Raw genomic sequence first — 14,604 nt, forward strand, 5'->3', positions numbered from 1 at the left:
CAATTCTATGGTGTTTCCCTGATCAAATGTTGGATGTAAAGCTGTGGAATTTAAAGCACTGTTAGCTTCTCAGAAGTCCTCTGAGTAAGCTATGACTAGTCCAGCAGTCACAGATCAGGTTTCAGGGCTCTTCAGCTGGCTAAATAGTTCTGCCTCCAACCTGGCTGAAATGGCCTTTGATAACATTTCTTGCCCTTTTATAAAGGTCAGGTACTCCATAACATCATCCTGACTCAGAAGCAGCCTTCCTCCTTGTTTTGAGTGATGCATGATCAGCAGAGTTCCTAACATGATGGCTGTTACTTTGTCAAAGGACCTCAGTGTACCAGCAAAGTGTCATTATTATAATTCCTGGAAGTAGTAGTCTGTAAACTGGAAGTTGTGTTTCCTACAGTGCCCAGACAGATTTCCACATTTCATTTCGGGGATACAAGAAAATCCCCAAACCATGTTTGGTGAATATTCCTAATAATTTTGCAGAGTAAATTTGCTATTGGTTAACCAGGAAGTAATGCACCTCAGCCTCTAATTGTGTGTTCCTTTTATTCTCCACCTTCAGAAGAGGTAATTAGAGGACTCAGGAAAAGGATGGAAATCTTAGTGTCATAAAACAGTCTTTTTACCATGACATGATGATTGGGCACAACATTAGAACAATATGTCCTAAAACTGAGAGCCAAATTTCAACTTTGTAAAAAACATTAAACAGCAACTAAGTGAAATGTCTCAAACTTACTATCAAGTATTTCATTTCTAAATGCTGACAGACAGCAGTCCTCCAGCGTCAACCCATACCATGGATGCGGATGCTCTACAGAAACTTATTCATTTGCTCCAGGACACAGATGATCCATTAATTCAAGAGCAAGCTTTAATCACTCTCAGCAACAGTGCTGCCTTCTCTGTAAATCAAGTGAGTATTGTTCTGTAGAAAACAACAGTGTCCAATGCCAGCCAGTCTGGCAGAGGAGAGCTGCTGTTTTGCTAAAGAGTGACACAGGACTGAAAGCTAGGACAGCTTGTGCTCTAAAATCCATTTAATGTCTTGCCTTAATTTCTGCTGGCTGAAATAATAAAATTCGCCATCTTCACAGAGTTTATTGAATTATAATGTTTGGAGCACTGAAAGTCCATGCAGAGTCCTGTACTTCAAAAGTGTTGTAAATATATCTTTTGTTGCTTACAATTATGCAGTGTTAATGAAAGGGTTGAATACTAGGTTAAATACTTTCTGGTTCAGATCTAAAGTTTAGTGAGATAAACTATATTTTTTGCCACTCACAAAGTTGTGTGCTGTTTGCGCATTAGCAATTTTACAACTATTGAGCCATCTTCAAATTATTTGGACATAGAATGCAGAAAAACTTTGAGCTGGATGCCAATTTTCATGCCTTTTTTAACAGTTTAACCTCCAAGGTCCCACCCTTTTTGTTACTTATGACTGCCATCTATTCTGGCTTCTTAAAATGGCTTTCTTAATACAAATCTCTTAGAATGCAACTGGAGCATAAAGCTCATTGGTCCATTTAATTTTTTTTTAGGAGCAGTATTTTTTTTTTAAAAGACAGTTACAGTCTAAGTGAGAAAGATTAAAACAGTAATAAAAACAAGTGTAATGGAAAAAGTTTCAGAACCTCTAATAATATGAAGCTACATCTTGATATTATGTCCTGTTCAGGCAGGACTTTTAGGTACTGCAATCTGGCTCAGTTGTTCTATTAACTCATTATCAAGTAATTTCCTTTTGTTCTTTATAATGTAAAATGCTTTAAGCATGCTTTGCAGACCAGATTTTCAAAGCAAAGGTGATGTGCTATTGTCAAATATCAGCAACTAATAGTTTTGTTCCTAAGCAGGACCCTTCTTAGTTTCAGTAAAGCAATAAATCAGTGTCTGCTAACACTGTTTAAACAAAGAAGTCATTTCTGGAATTCTTCATTCACATACTTCATTTTTGTCAATATGGAGACTTTGAGGGAATGCTTCAGCATTTAAATTGAATTTTTTAAAATCCCATTTAATATCTTCTATATTTCAGGATATAATCCGAAATTTGGATGGTCTTTCTGTTATTGCAGGGATGCTCTCCAACTGCGCTCCTAAAGTTAAAGAAAAAGCACTCAATGCACTTAATAATTTGAGTATGAATATTAAAAATCAGGAAGAGATACAGGTAAGATTCTTACTGGGAAAAACCAAAGTATTCAAGGCAAAGAGATAGTACAGGTCCTTCAGCATATTTGTTAAATACAAGCCAGGATGCCAGAATGCTTTGATGATAGACATACAAGGCAGCACATCTGGATGACTGCAAGGATAATTTAGAAATGCATTGCTTCACTGGCATTTACTTTTAAAATAAAAGACAGGAACCTATGCAGTTTGTGTTCAGCTTTCACAAAATACTATTAAAGAGAGATTGTGCTGCTAAGATTGTAGCAAAATTATGTGAGGTAAGGTGATTTCCAAACATGCCTAGAACATCACCAGTGTCTGTTTAACAGAATGGATTGCAGATTGAACTTGCCAGGACTCTTTAGGTGAGGGAGAAGGAAAGGGTAACTGAGCCCCTGGGTTTGTACAAGACTAATTTTTCATCTTAAAGAAAAGTGTATAAATTATAACAACTTCCACTGGTAAATACAGTACATGCTATGGATATGAAAGGACTAAAGATGAAGAAAAAGGAAATCTATCTCATTAATCAATAGACCAAGAAGTGTCCAAGTGGTAAGCTCAGACAGATTTGAAGACTTTTACTAGTTTGTTTCAGTAGCTTGATGAAAAGGTAGTGTGACTGCATGTGGTAGTTTGCAGCATCTTTAGCAATAGGCAGTTTTTATTAAGTAGTGCTTGTCAATATTTGTCTAGGTGTATAAGTAGAAAATAACTCCTTCGGTAAGGGTAAATTATTTTTTTTCCTCAGTTAGAACTCCCAAGATTCATTGTATACTCTCATCCAGAAGAAAAATTGGTAAAAATAGTAAATGTCAGTTGTCATTGCTGTTCCTACAGTGCGCTCCAGTAACTGCGCCACGTGCTTGGGAGAAAGGATTTAATTTCAAAGCTTGTCCTTAGCTTCTTCTCAATATTTAAGATGTTAGTTACTTCCAAGTGATTTTTTAAACAACTCCTTAAAGCAGCTCAGATGGAGGCAAAGCAATTTAAGTTTTCAGGGCAAGTTATGTTTCAGGAAGATTAGTGAGCATAATGCTGTATGGTCTGCTTCTGTCATGCCACTGGAATGTCTGAAATATTCAAAACAAAAACCTACTTGTTTCCGAGAACCTTCACCATTCAGCCAGCAATGGTCAGGAAATATTTATGTTACTGTAGCTAGGCCATTGATGCTATTTGTGACAGTAAAAATGTTTTTATTAAAAACTGTTCTCTCTTTATTTCCTCCCTCCTTTCCCCAGGTATTTATTACACAAGTTTGTAGGACTGTTGAGTCAGCTCCCCTGAACTCTGATGTGCAGCTAGCTGGACTCAGGCTGTTGACAAACATGTCTGTTACCAGTGACTACCACCAAAAGATGATAAACTCAATTCCATGCTTTCTTCATTTGCTTTCAGAAGGAACTGAAAGGACACAGGTACTGGGTAGTGTTATTTTTACAAGCCATTTATTAAGCTTCTTTGCTTGCCTTTTTTCTTAATGTTTTGGTAAAATGTTTTAGACTGTGCTAAGAAAAACCAAATATTCATTAATGATAACAGATTTTGTGCACTAAAATATGGATCTGTATTAGTTTCACAATATAAATTCAGAAATGGGGGAGGGAAGGGAATCTTGGTAGTGGAACCATCAGGCTGCAGCTCTCCCAAAGCAGTGCAGGGTGCACTGTGATTGCCCTGTGCCTTTACCATAGCAACTCCAGAATTCCCTTCTGCATTAAACATTGCTACTGCATCACAGAGCAAGGAGAACCTGCATGGGAAAGGCTTCACTGATGCATGAACCTCTGTAGGGAAACATGCCAAGCAGTGATCCTAAGTTAGGGACTTGAGTTCCATTATGCTTGTGACACCTCTGGCAGCCTTAGTGACTGCAAGTGGAAATCGTGCTTATTTGTGACTTGTAATACTGAAACGAGCTTCAGTTAGGGACCAAACTCAGCTTTAATTCAAGATGTTGTGGTACCATCAATGTATGTGGTTGCTCTATCAGATCAAAATGAGTTTTCCAAAAAAACACATTTCCACTAAACATAACACACCTGTTGTACTTAAGTACAGGAAGTAATATGGCCTTTTCCTAGTGTTTAAAGACTAGCATCACGAGATCCAAGAAAGCACAAAGGTGTGTTTGTATATGGTTCAGATAATTTTAAATGCAGTACTTAACCATCTTCTTTGTATTTCAAATATATTTTGCATTTGGCCTAGGATTCGTTATGGGTCTTGCCTTATTTTGATGTTTAAGTCAATCTGAATTTGCTTGTAACATGTCTATATCTTGATTTTCCCTATACCAAAATATTCAAGATATTGGTTAAACTATTTTGCCTTTTCCTCCCCAAGTCAACTTTGACATTATTGATACCCATTACAGCTTTACTTACTGTTTTGGACCTTTTAATGAACTTGAACATTCCTCACTTCAGATTCAAGTTTTGAAAGTACTTGTGAACTTATCTGCAAACCCAGCCATGACAAGACATCTTCTCAGAGCTCAGGTAAGGTTCTTGCTGCTTCATTTTATTTTTAGCATATATACATGTGCACCAGAGTTTAGATATTGCATGCACTAGAAGAATTTTAATGTATCAGAAATAAATATGCAATTCCAGAATAAATTCTAGACCTGCTTTGTTAAAACCAGTGGATAAGTGCACATTCTTTCATGGGTGGGCTGTATTCCAGAGGGTAGTGTAATACAGATACTGTACTTAGAGAGGGAGAGGGACAGAGCACTTGGAGACAGTTGGTTGTACTTCCTGTGTACCATTCCAAATAATCAATGATAACTTGCAGAAGCCTGTTCTAACCTTCCCTTTCCACCAAAGGGATAATACCATGAACTTTAGTTTGTATTATGTAAAATGAACCCAAAACTTCACTTCCAGACACAGTCAGTATATAGATTGAAAACTATCAAATAGAACTGGTACTGTAAGTGATCCTTCTCAACTGCTGTTTCTATAGCCAATGTACTGGACCAAACCCAACCAAATTCCACTGGAATCCCCACCACTTTATTCAAATACAGCCATAAAACTGTTGCCTCTAAGTGAACTTTCCCTGTGCATTTACTTATTTCTTCGTGGACAAATTTGTGTGACATTTGCTGTGTTTGCCTTGGCACCTCTAAGTGAACTTTACCTGTGCATTTACTTAATTTCTTCGTGGACAAATTTGTGTGACATTTGCTGTGTTTGCCTTGGCACACAGGTTTCTTTCAGTTTCAGTTTCAGTTCCTCACAAACAAAGTCAGGGGCTGGAAGAGTGCTGCATCCTCATCCTCCTCCCCAAAGTAACTTTCTTAAAATGTGCAATGGTTTTTATTTGTGAGCTGTCTGCCATGAGCAAAGCTAGATAATCCTGTCTTTTCGTTATTCAAATGAGGTTAGTGTAGCTAAATATTCAATTCTCTGTTAAGTGCATCATTTTTCATTTATCAGATATGCTAACAAAAACATTCAGGGCAAAATCAGCGTGGCTGAGAAGGAAAGCAGACCCTCTCTTCCACATGGGAAAATTTTCCAGACAGCCACATTTTGGAGATTGAAAATACAAAGCATTTATTAGCCCACTGATGCACAGGCCAGTCTTTTCCAGAGAGAAAATGTGTGCACTGTGCAGGTTTCTGACAGGAGTTCACAGCATACTGGGATTTCATACAATTTCTGCTTTAGATGGTTGAGGTGCTCATTTTTTTCCCATTTTCTTAAGTTTGATTTAGTTACATGTACTTACTGCTGGTGATAAAGTGTGGACTATTTCTTCAATATCCTAGGTGCCATCACTGGTGTTACTTTTTGACAACTGTGTAAACAGAGATGTTCTGGTTCGAGCCCTGGCGTTTGCAGCAAACTTGAAAAAGAACATGAAGGATGAAGAAGGCACCACAATTGAGGAACACAGTGAAGACTCAATTTTCTTCACACTCTGCAGGGACTCTGCCCCCTTTGCTCAGAGACTGGCATCTTTGCTGCATCACCCTGACACAGAAGTGAAAGAACAAGTTGTGAGAATATTAACACAATAGTATTGTTTTTTTAAAACAGACTGACCTGATGAAAATATCTAATCTTGGCAGTGCTGTGCTAAAAAAGCCTACAACAAGTGAACAATACAACAATGATGGAGAAAAAAAAGCCCTAAATACTATAATTTTAATAGGCACAAACTAGTTACTACAAAAGAGAATGCCATGTATTTAATACAGAGAGCATAACAGACATTTTTTACAAGCAAGAGAAAAGCAACAGCTTAATTATTACTGATAAACCATTGCACAGTTGCTACATTTATGCAATGGGGTCAAACAGTTTAAAACATGAAAATATTTATATGTAAAATGAACATTTTAAATGGATAAGTGAAGTGAATGAAAATATCCTTTGCAATGTCAAAGACCTTTTTTTTTACTTCAGGTATTTACAGTGGTTGAATATATACCTCATTAGAATTGTGCATTAAAGATTTAGCAAGTGGAGATTAGGCATTTATATTTTATTAGTCTACCTATGAAAATGGTACAGCTGAATCTTACAAAATAATATTAAATAAAAGCAATACCAAACTATCATTGGCTTCCTACAGAATTAGTATCTTCAGTGAAAGCTGCATACTAAAGTCACCAAACCTAGGTTTTTTTATTGTACCTGTATGGAATTTATTCTTAAACTCCGTTTTTGTATGCTTAGTTTATCCACTCCATTTAGCCAAACTGCAGTGCCATTAACCACAACTGCAAAAGGTTTCTAGACTTGAAAAAAAATTGAAAGGATTTTATATTACTTTAAAATTGTCACTTTAGGAAAAGACATTTTTAAAAAGTATTTTATTAGGAGTCAAGGATTATCTGCAATTAGGAGTCAAGGATTACCTGCAACTGCAATTCAGCATTTTCATTCTTATTAAAAAGAAGTCTACAGGAGCAGTATCATACACATTTTTACAAAAGCTTCCAATTCTGTAGCAGTCCTTGGACTTCCTTTCCTTGGATAACTTTCCAGTTGGAGAAAAAAAAAAAGAGTAATGAGTGCTTCTGCAGAATTAGCCCCCATAAAGTTTTAGTCAGCAACCCAGCATTAATTCAAAATGAAGTGGAATCCATACAAACATCACTGTAAAAGAACCTGAACAGAGTTTCACTGATGAACAGAAAACATAATGGAAAATACTACTAAAAAACTTCCACTACAGACAAACTAAAAAGGTGTCAGATGTAGAGGCTAGGAAAGTTTTCCACTTTGTTCAGTTTTTAAGAGAACTGTATCACCTAAACTGTTACCAAGTGCTTCATCTTTCTAATTTAGTATACTCACTCTGCTCTTAAGAAAACATTACTATCATCTTCTCATGCTGTAATGCAGTAGATACTTGTTTTCAGAAGGTCACTTTGCAAATAGCTAAAACTGCAAGAAAAATATGACCTTGAAACTGTGAGACACCCATGCCCTGATCAATACAGGGGTAAAGCTACACATATCTAATTTATCCACGTCGGTAGTTTTAACTCACCAGGAATACAGTTAAGGCAGAAATAGAAGTTGGCATGATTCCCAGTCAGAAACTTGACAATTGCTGCATTGACAGTGAACTTCCTTTTCTCCTTCCCACTGCTCCTAAAACACTGCACAGTTTGTAATAAGCAAGTTACATTACAATCACTTAATGTTTTGCAACTTTTTGTAGATTTAATGTTTTCTGCTACTGAACTTGACTAAGAAAAGTAAAGACCAGGCCAGACACTAAGAATTTATGTACTCTCCTCTCCTGACAAGACATTAGAACCAGTCTGTTCTAGGTATAGCTGATACATGGTTTCTTAAGCTTAATAACAGAGATGTCTAGAAGTCTCTTTCCATGTTCTCCAACCTAAAAATTAGTTTTTCCAGTATCATCTTTTTGATAGAGTTGATCTCTTATCCATTGCTTTAACGGCTGACACAAACAAGTGACCTTTTCTAAAAATACATGAGAACTTGCTACAATGTTGTCTACAGTTTTATTTTTCTGGTCTAGAAAGAATTATTTTTAAATGCTTTCTTCATAAAACAATGCTGTTGAGATGTCTGAAATCATGCAAGACTTTCCAATGTGCCTTTATGCGAAGATGTCTTATTTTTTATCACCTACCTCACACGTTTGGTGGAATCTTATCAGCACCAAGCAAAACGTAACAGTCACCATTCTAGGTACATATGTTGTGAGATAACAGATCCAAAACAAAACATGTCATTACTGACATTTAATTTCTGATCCATGTAACTCAGTACATCTCTGCTCTGTGGCTGCTTAGCTAGGTGTTCTGTGTTTTAGTTTCACTCTTTCTGAAGTACGTAATTTTACAGAATAACCTACTGATGATCAGGAAAAGAAAACAACCCACAACAAAACCAACCTTAAACTTGCCCTTCAAAGTACTCAAAACTTCTTGCAGCTTGGTGTCCTCCACAAAATTACAAACAGGTAATATACATTGTATCACCCAAGTTGTGATTGAAGCTGTTGTGTAAATACAAGAGACTTCATCTGAAACACCTCCAACACTGAATAACGGGGTCATTTGAAACCAGTTTTGATAACTGTCTCTAGTTAAAAGATTACCTCAGTTCTTCCTACCGTGAAATCTCATTAACTGGTTTTAATTAGTTGCCAGAAGTTCATGCCTTTAAATAATATCTTTTTTATATATATTTATCTTTGTGGGATATGAAAATAAAATGTACAGCAAGAGCAAAAAAAAAAAAAAAACAAACCCAAACCAACCCACATATCCCACAGACCAAAAGAAATTATAAACAAAACATGATTTGCTAATGAAATTATGAAGGAGAATAACAACCCTTTTTATTGGCAACAACAGGCTTTAATTCTGTAAATTAGCAAGACAATTTGTTACAGACACATTTGGCCAAGTTTTATAACACTGAACAATGCTGTACTCTCATTCAACTTTAAAATCATAGGGAAGCTATTAGAAAAATACCACAGCCCTTGCTTAAGACTTTCTACTGGGGAGGGGGGTGGGGGGCGGGGAAAGTATTTAGAAAAAGGCTGAGTTAATGCAAGGACAAGCAACATTAAAGAGGTTTTTCCACTTCATGTGCTGCAATTGACACATTCAGACCTAACTTAAAAATATAGACAAAACAATAAAAGTGTGCAGATATTCTGGCCAGCAGTTAGTTTTACACATCCATGATGCAATATTACATTATCTCTTTCTTTAAAAGGCACATTTTGATGTAAAATTCAGCTCTTGTGGTTCATTAATACACGAAAATGAAGAGTGAAACAATTTTACCATGCTTGTGCTTAAACAACACAGCTGTATTGGAAGACTTCACCCCACAAAACATACAGTGAAGCTGTATGAAGCGTGTACAGCAAGGTACAGGGCATAACCTGAAGACTAACAAGTGGGAGATGACAGTCTAACAATGAATAATTCAAGTCAGCCATTAATCCTAAGAATATGTTCTGTGCTGAAGTTGTTATTGCTGCTGCAGGTAAGATGAAGAGTTTAATTTTTTTTTTTTAATCAGTGGTGAACATCCACCAAGTTATTCCCAGACAACACTTAATATATAAACCACTTTTAGATCACCTCTCTAAATTTATAAACAATATAAGCAGTAAAATTTGTCATTAAATTGGTATGCAAGCTGTAGTTCTGAAACTGACAAACCTGGCATTTAGAAGTCAAATTCAATCTCAAAAATCTATTGTGTACATTATGTTAGTATTGTAACGTTAATTGCTAGTTCAAATCAAACAGGGCTTACAAGGAACTGACACTGTTTCAGTTTTCATTTGTATTCAAATTCCGTGATTCTCCGTGGTGTAAGAGAAAGAAGTCATCTTTTTTCAAGCCATATCTTTCAAGAGCTTCATTCAATTTAACTGGAGGATCCAAATAATACTGAAAAAAAATGAGAATAATATGAGGGAAAAGATACCACAGCACCATTTTTTGAGGGAGAAAAAAAATTCTAAAAAGCGGGGGGAGGAGAAGGATATTTGCCAAATTTAAATGTTTGGGTTCATTTTAGACTTTTGAACGACAAGAACCCTGATTTACAGCTGCAGAGTAACTAGCAAGGCTCAACTTGTCAGCCCCACCTCGGTGGCCTTAAGGCAGGCACAGATCCCTTGGGAGGAAGCGCTGTCACCGCGGCGTCTTTGTTACATTTCCGAAAGTTCACCGTCAGGGATCAAACATCTATTTTTGGCTCCTAAATACACAGTAACTTTCGTACCGCGGGCACTAGCAACACAATTTACTGGAAACACTGCGGACGGGAGGAAGCGCTGTCACCGCGGCCGCTCTCGGGTCACCGCGGTGTCTTTGTTACATTTCCGAAAGGCACCGTCAGGGATCAAACATCTATTTTTGGCTCCTAAATACACAGTAACTTTCGTACCGCGGGCACTAGCAACACAATTTACTGGAAACACTGCGGACAGGAAATGTTCCATCCACGCGTCCTGTGTTCCCTCCGTGCTGTGCCACGGAGGTGCACGAGCAGCGGGGAGGGGGCACAGACGGGAAACATGTGGCAGACAAGGTGATCGCACTATCAGGAATGAATTAGGAGATAAAGGGGTGTAACTGATGCAAAAACTAAGTTGAAAAACAGCTACCAGACAGTATCAAAACAAATGTAGATGCTTCCTATTCATTGCACTTTCAGTTGCTGTGAAAGTGTCTGGCTAACCTTCTTATTACATCTGTGGACTTGGGGGAGGGTGGGGTGTAGAGGGGAATAAAACATTAAAAAACACCCTAAACTCAGAATAACTCGCTTTTTCCATATCCTTTTTGTTTTTAACTTTGAATCAGCTATTCAAAATACTGTTTATATATTTACTAGACAGTCATAATTAATAAATACTGTACTGCCCTAGAGGCATGCAGTTTTTACTATCTCCAAGTGATGCACCACTCAGTTTGTTTTTATTACTGCATAACGTAATGCATAACACTGCATGTGTCCTCAGCTGTTATATTCCTCAGCATCTGGATATCAGACATCCTCCACATTTGCTACAATAACTCTGTAGTTTCTTAACCATGGAGATATTTTATGTCGTTGGTTATGAAAAACTAAGCATTGTTTTGAACAGCAGTATATAGAGTAACAATTTTCACACATACAAAGTTCACATTTTAAGTTTTCATTTACAGATACCTAGGTTAAACTGCAAAAGCTTCACTAATGCCTATCTAATCCTTGGAAATCTGAACTCATGTTTAGTGTTGCAATTTACCTCATTTGCTAAAGCAAAGGTCCCCCAATGAATTGCTACAGACTTCTTTGCTTGAACATCAATATGGATTCTTACAGCTTCTTCAGGATCCACATGCTGGTATTTCATAAACCACCTGCCAAAACAAAGAAGCTCTTTTTTGCATCACCTAATCCAGTGCAAGATTTCTCCTTTACTGCCATTGCAAAGTACAAAAAGAAATATGTGCTCACCTAATCAAAAAAATCATAAGCACGTACACCTGGACAACATACGGAACACTCAAGATCAGGAGACTAACACATACCAACACAGTCATCAAACAGCAGTTCATTTATTGTACTCTCTTTTTGGAGGATTTTGTCTTATCTCTATTTTCAATAGATTAAGGACATATTACTGGTGCCTTGAGGCATTAGGGCCAAAACTTTAAAGCCATTCCTGAAAAAATTTGGTGCTAGCAGTACACACCAAAAAGTGTGTGCTTCAGAGATAGCCCAAGGGAACAGGCAAACAGAAGAGAGAACCTGGCAATTTCTGAGATATACAGAATTTTACCGTGCTATTTGGATTTCCATCTTTTTTTCTCAACCTATACGTGCTTTCCTTCCAGCATTATACGAGTATGATCACCTAAATGTTTTCCCCAAAAGGAGAAACTTATCTCTCCTGAGCAAACAGATTTTTCATACTCTATAAGCAAGTCATCCTTGTCTCCAGATAAGTTGCAAAACCAGGGTAAACACTGAAGCAAGAGAAAAATGCAGTAAATGACATACACTGGAATGGGCTGGATTAAATGATGGTGTTTCAGGAAAAAAAGGCACAGAGTAATTCCAGATTTTTACTCAACATTTTTAAGGGACGAAAGACTGCTGATTCATCCTTGCTGTCCTTAAGTCTGAAGAAAAAACTCTCCAAAAACATCACACATACACATACATTTTAATAAAGTACTTCTGGGTGCATGTTTTGTTATCAGTAAATAACTTCATGTACATATATTGCTCAAATTCAGATTTTCCTACCTTGGTTCATAAGCTCCAATGGGGATGGCTGCAAGATCAAAAGGTCCAAACCTTTTACCTATTTGCTCAAAAGCCAAACAATATCCAGTATCTCCTGCAAAGAAAAACCTATTCCAAGGTCCCAAGACAGACCAGCTGCCCCAGAGAACCTTGTTATCATCTGTCACAGTCCTTTTGCACCAATGTTGGGAAGGGGTGAAGACAAAAGTCACCGCATCGTGACCAGGCACACAGTTCTCCTCCCACCAATCCAGTTCGATCACGTTCTCACAGCCGCATCTCTGCATCCACTGCAGGAGCCCCAGGGGCACAAACCAGCGCAGCTCGCTCCCGAAGCGCTGGTTCAGGCTGGCCACGCTGTTGTAATCCAGGTGATCGTAGTGGGTGTGGCTGATCAGCACCGCGTCTATCCTGGGCAGCTGCGCCACCGTGCACGGCGGCCCTCGGAAGCGCTTGGGACCCAGCAGCTGGATAGGGGAAGCTCTCTGGCTGAAGATGGGGTCAGTCAGAAACACAAGTTCATCCATTTCCACCATGACTGTGGCGTGTCCCAGCCACGTGACTCGCATACCGGCTCCTGTCTTCCCAGCATCTTCTGGTGTCTGAACAAAGTAAGGCTGTAACACTGGGAGTTCTTTGTCGAGTTCCTAGCAAAAAAGAACACAATATGCATGAGAGATTTCAGAATGTACTTGGCCATGGAACAAAAACTGCATACAAGGCACAAATCTATAGACTTGTACTTTGTTTATGCTTTTATGCAGAGAACTGCAGCACACACCAGATGCCTTTTTAATGTCCATTTTCTCAGCTACTTCCTCCCAATTTAATTTTAGCTTTTTGCAACATTTACACTTCTCTCTTGAGAAAGAGAGTATCCCATCAGGCCAGGAGACTTGATAGAGTCTGGGAGCATTGCAATAAAAGCACTGCAAGGCACTAACAGCATCCCAGAAAGGGATTCCTCCACCTGAAAAAGAATATGTATACACACACACAGAGTGCTACTTAACAAATACCCAAGTTTAGTTTATGCAACTCAATGATGCATCCTCTTAAGTCCTAGCACAAGTAAGTCACAGAAGAAAGAAAATGCCATGTTCCCCAGCCACACTCCACAAAAGCTCTGCTAGCTTTTATCAGGCTCTCTGTCCTCACTTTGTGTTCCCCATTAACACAAAGGTTAACCTCACTTGGCTAATGTTAGCTATTACAATTCTGCCTTCCCATCCTGCCAAGAATTTAATGAACATTCATAAAAAACAAAATAATTTTTAAGATAAACCTTAAGGTACTTCGATATGCTTGGTTACGAAAAGGTTCCTCCACCTCATCTCTTATTCCAGCTTGTCAAGTTTTGCAGTCCCTACTTGAGTATGACAGGTCAGAAAACTGATCTGGCTGAACTTTAATCCACAGGTAAAAAATACACAGCTCTCATTTTGACTGGCTCCAATTTGACTCTCTGTGTATCCTCAAGTTGGCACAAAGGAGGCCATGGCTGTACATTACCTATTGAAACTCCCTGCCCAACAGTCACTCATTCTCTCATTCTGAACCAGAGTTATGCTCTTCATTGCAGTTTGGTTGAAGTGCTAATGCAGAAGCTTTATATGCAATAAATAAGAGCTTTCCTATTAAAAAACCAACCAACGAAAAAGTCTTCTCAGAATTCCTGACCATCTCCAGGTTAGCCCCAATGTGGCTAAGGCTCTCCTCCCAAACACTTATAGTCTGAACTCCTCACTTTGCTTTAGAAGAATTTTCATGTGCTAGGGCAGCTTCTAGACTCCTGACACTCCTCTTCCTCACAATCATAAACTTCCCAGCACTTCTGGTTCCAAGTCAAGCTCTGCTGCCATGGTTGCTGCTCCCATTCTCTCAGCCTAGCACAGATTAGCACTATCAGTGGGTTTATACAGAGCTGACCACATGCTCCTTTAGAAGTCCAGCTGATGCTATGACAGTTTAGGACTCCAGAAGTTGCCTTGCTAAACCAGTCCTGACAGCTTCAGGGAAGTTACTTTCTCCACAATATTTTATTGATTTGGAAGGCATATGTTGGGAAAAACAAAGTATGCACATCTCCATCCCCCTGCAATTCTGCTGTAAATAATAAAATATTCATGAAATTGCTTTTTCTGAGAGC

At 38.1% G+C, this 14,604-nt stretch overlaps 2 protein-coding genes across 10 annotated transcripts in view; one reads left to right on the top strand and one right to left on the bottom strand.

The window, feature by feature from the left end:
• ARMC10 (armadillo repeat containing 10) lies at window positions 1–6,661 on the top strand. 2 transcript variants are annotated; one of them, XM_039723700.1, is made up of 6 exons: window positions 67–84; window positions 768–913; window positions 2,039–2,173; window positions 3,420–3,596; window positions 4,608–4,679; window positions 5,960–6,661. In XM_039723700.1, exons 2-6 carry the CDS (start codon window positions 797–799, stop codon window positions 6,209–6,211), a joined length of 753 nt encoding a protein of 250 aa, XP_039579634.1. In that variant the 5' UTR covers window positions 67–84; window positions 768–796; the 3' UTR covers window positions 6,212–6,661. The 2 variants fall into 2 exon arrangements, with proteins under 2 accessions (XP_039579633.1, XP_039579634.1); XM_039723699.1 differs by having other exon boundaries at window positions 1–913.
• The window catches only part of NAPEPLD (N-acyl phosphatidylethanolamine phospholipase D), a 26,066-nt gene continuing 16,142 nt past the window's right edge, over window positions 4,681–14,604 (bottom strand). The window contains exons 3-8 of one of the 8 annotated variants that reach the window (XR_005629209.1): window positions 12,456–13,102; window positions 11,449–11,563; window positions 8,576–10,099; window positions 7,693–7,804; window positions 5,391–6,164; window positions 4,681–5,308 (exon numbers count right to left, since the gene is read on the bottom strand). Coding sequence is in view for 1 of the 8 variants with exons in the window: in XM_039723697.1 (XP_039579631.1) it covers window positions 9,980–10,099; window positions 11,449–11,563; window positions 12,456–13,102 (882 nt within the window). In the remaining 7 variants the exon portion in view is untranslated. Of the gene's footprint in view, window positions 5,309–5,390; window positions 6,165–7,496; window positions 7,587–7,692; window positions 7,805–8,575; window positions 10,100–11,448; window positions 11,564–12,455; window positions 13,103–14,604 lie in introns of those variants that run through there. The other 7 variants (XR_005629214.1, XR_005629212.1, XR_005629210.1 and 4 more) reach the window with 7 other exon arrangements.

This window comes from Passer montanus, unplaced genomic scaffold, assembly GCF_014805655.1.
Source record: "Passer montanus isolate IOZ18808 unplaced genomic scaffold, ASM1480565v1 scaffold50, whole genome shotgun sequence".
Taxonomy (NCBI): Eukaryota; Metazoa; Chordata; class Aves; order Passeriformes; family Passeridae; genus Passer; species Passer montanus.

Coding starts and splice junctions, on each gene's coding strand:
- ARMC10 (XM_039723699.1), top strand. CDS start 758: ATGCTGACAGACAGCAGTCCTCCAGCGTCAACCCATACCATGGATGCG. Junction 2,174..3,419: donor AAAATCAGGAAGAGATACAG/GTAAGATTCTTA, acceptor TCCTTTCCCCAG/GTATTTATTACACAAGTTTG. Junction 3,597..4,607: donor AAGGAACTGAAAGGACACAG/GTACTGGGTAGT, acceptor TCCTCACTTCAG/ATTCAAGTTTTGAAAGTACT.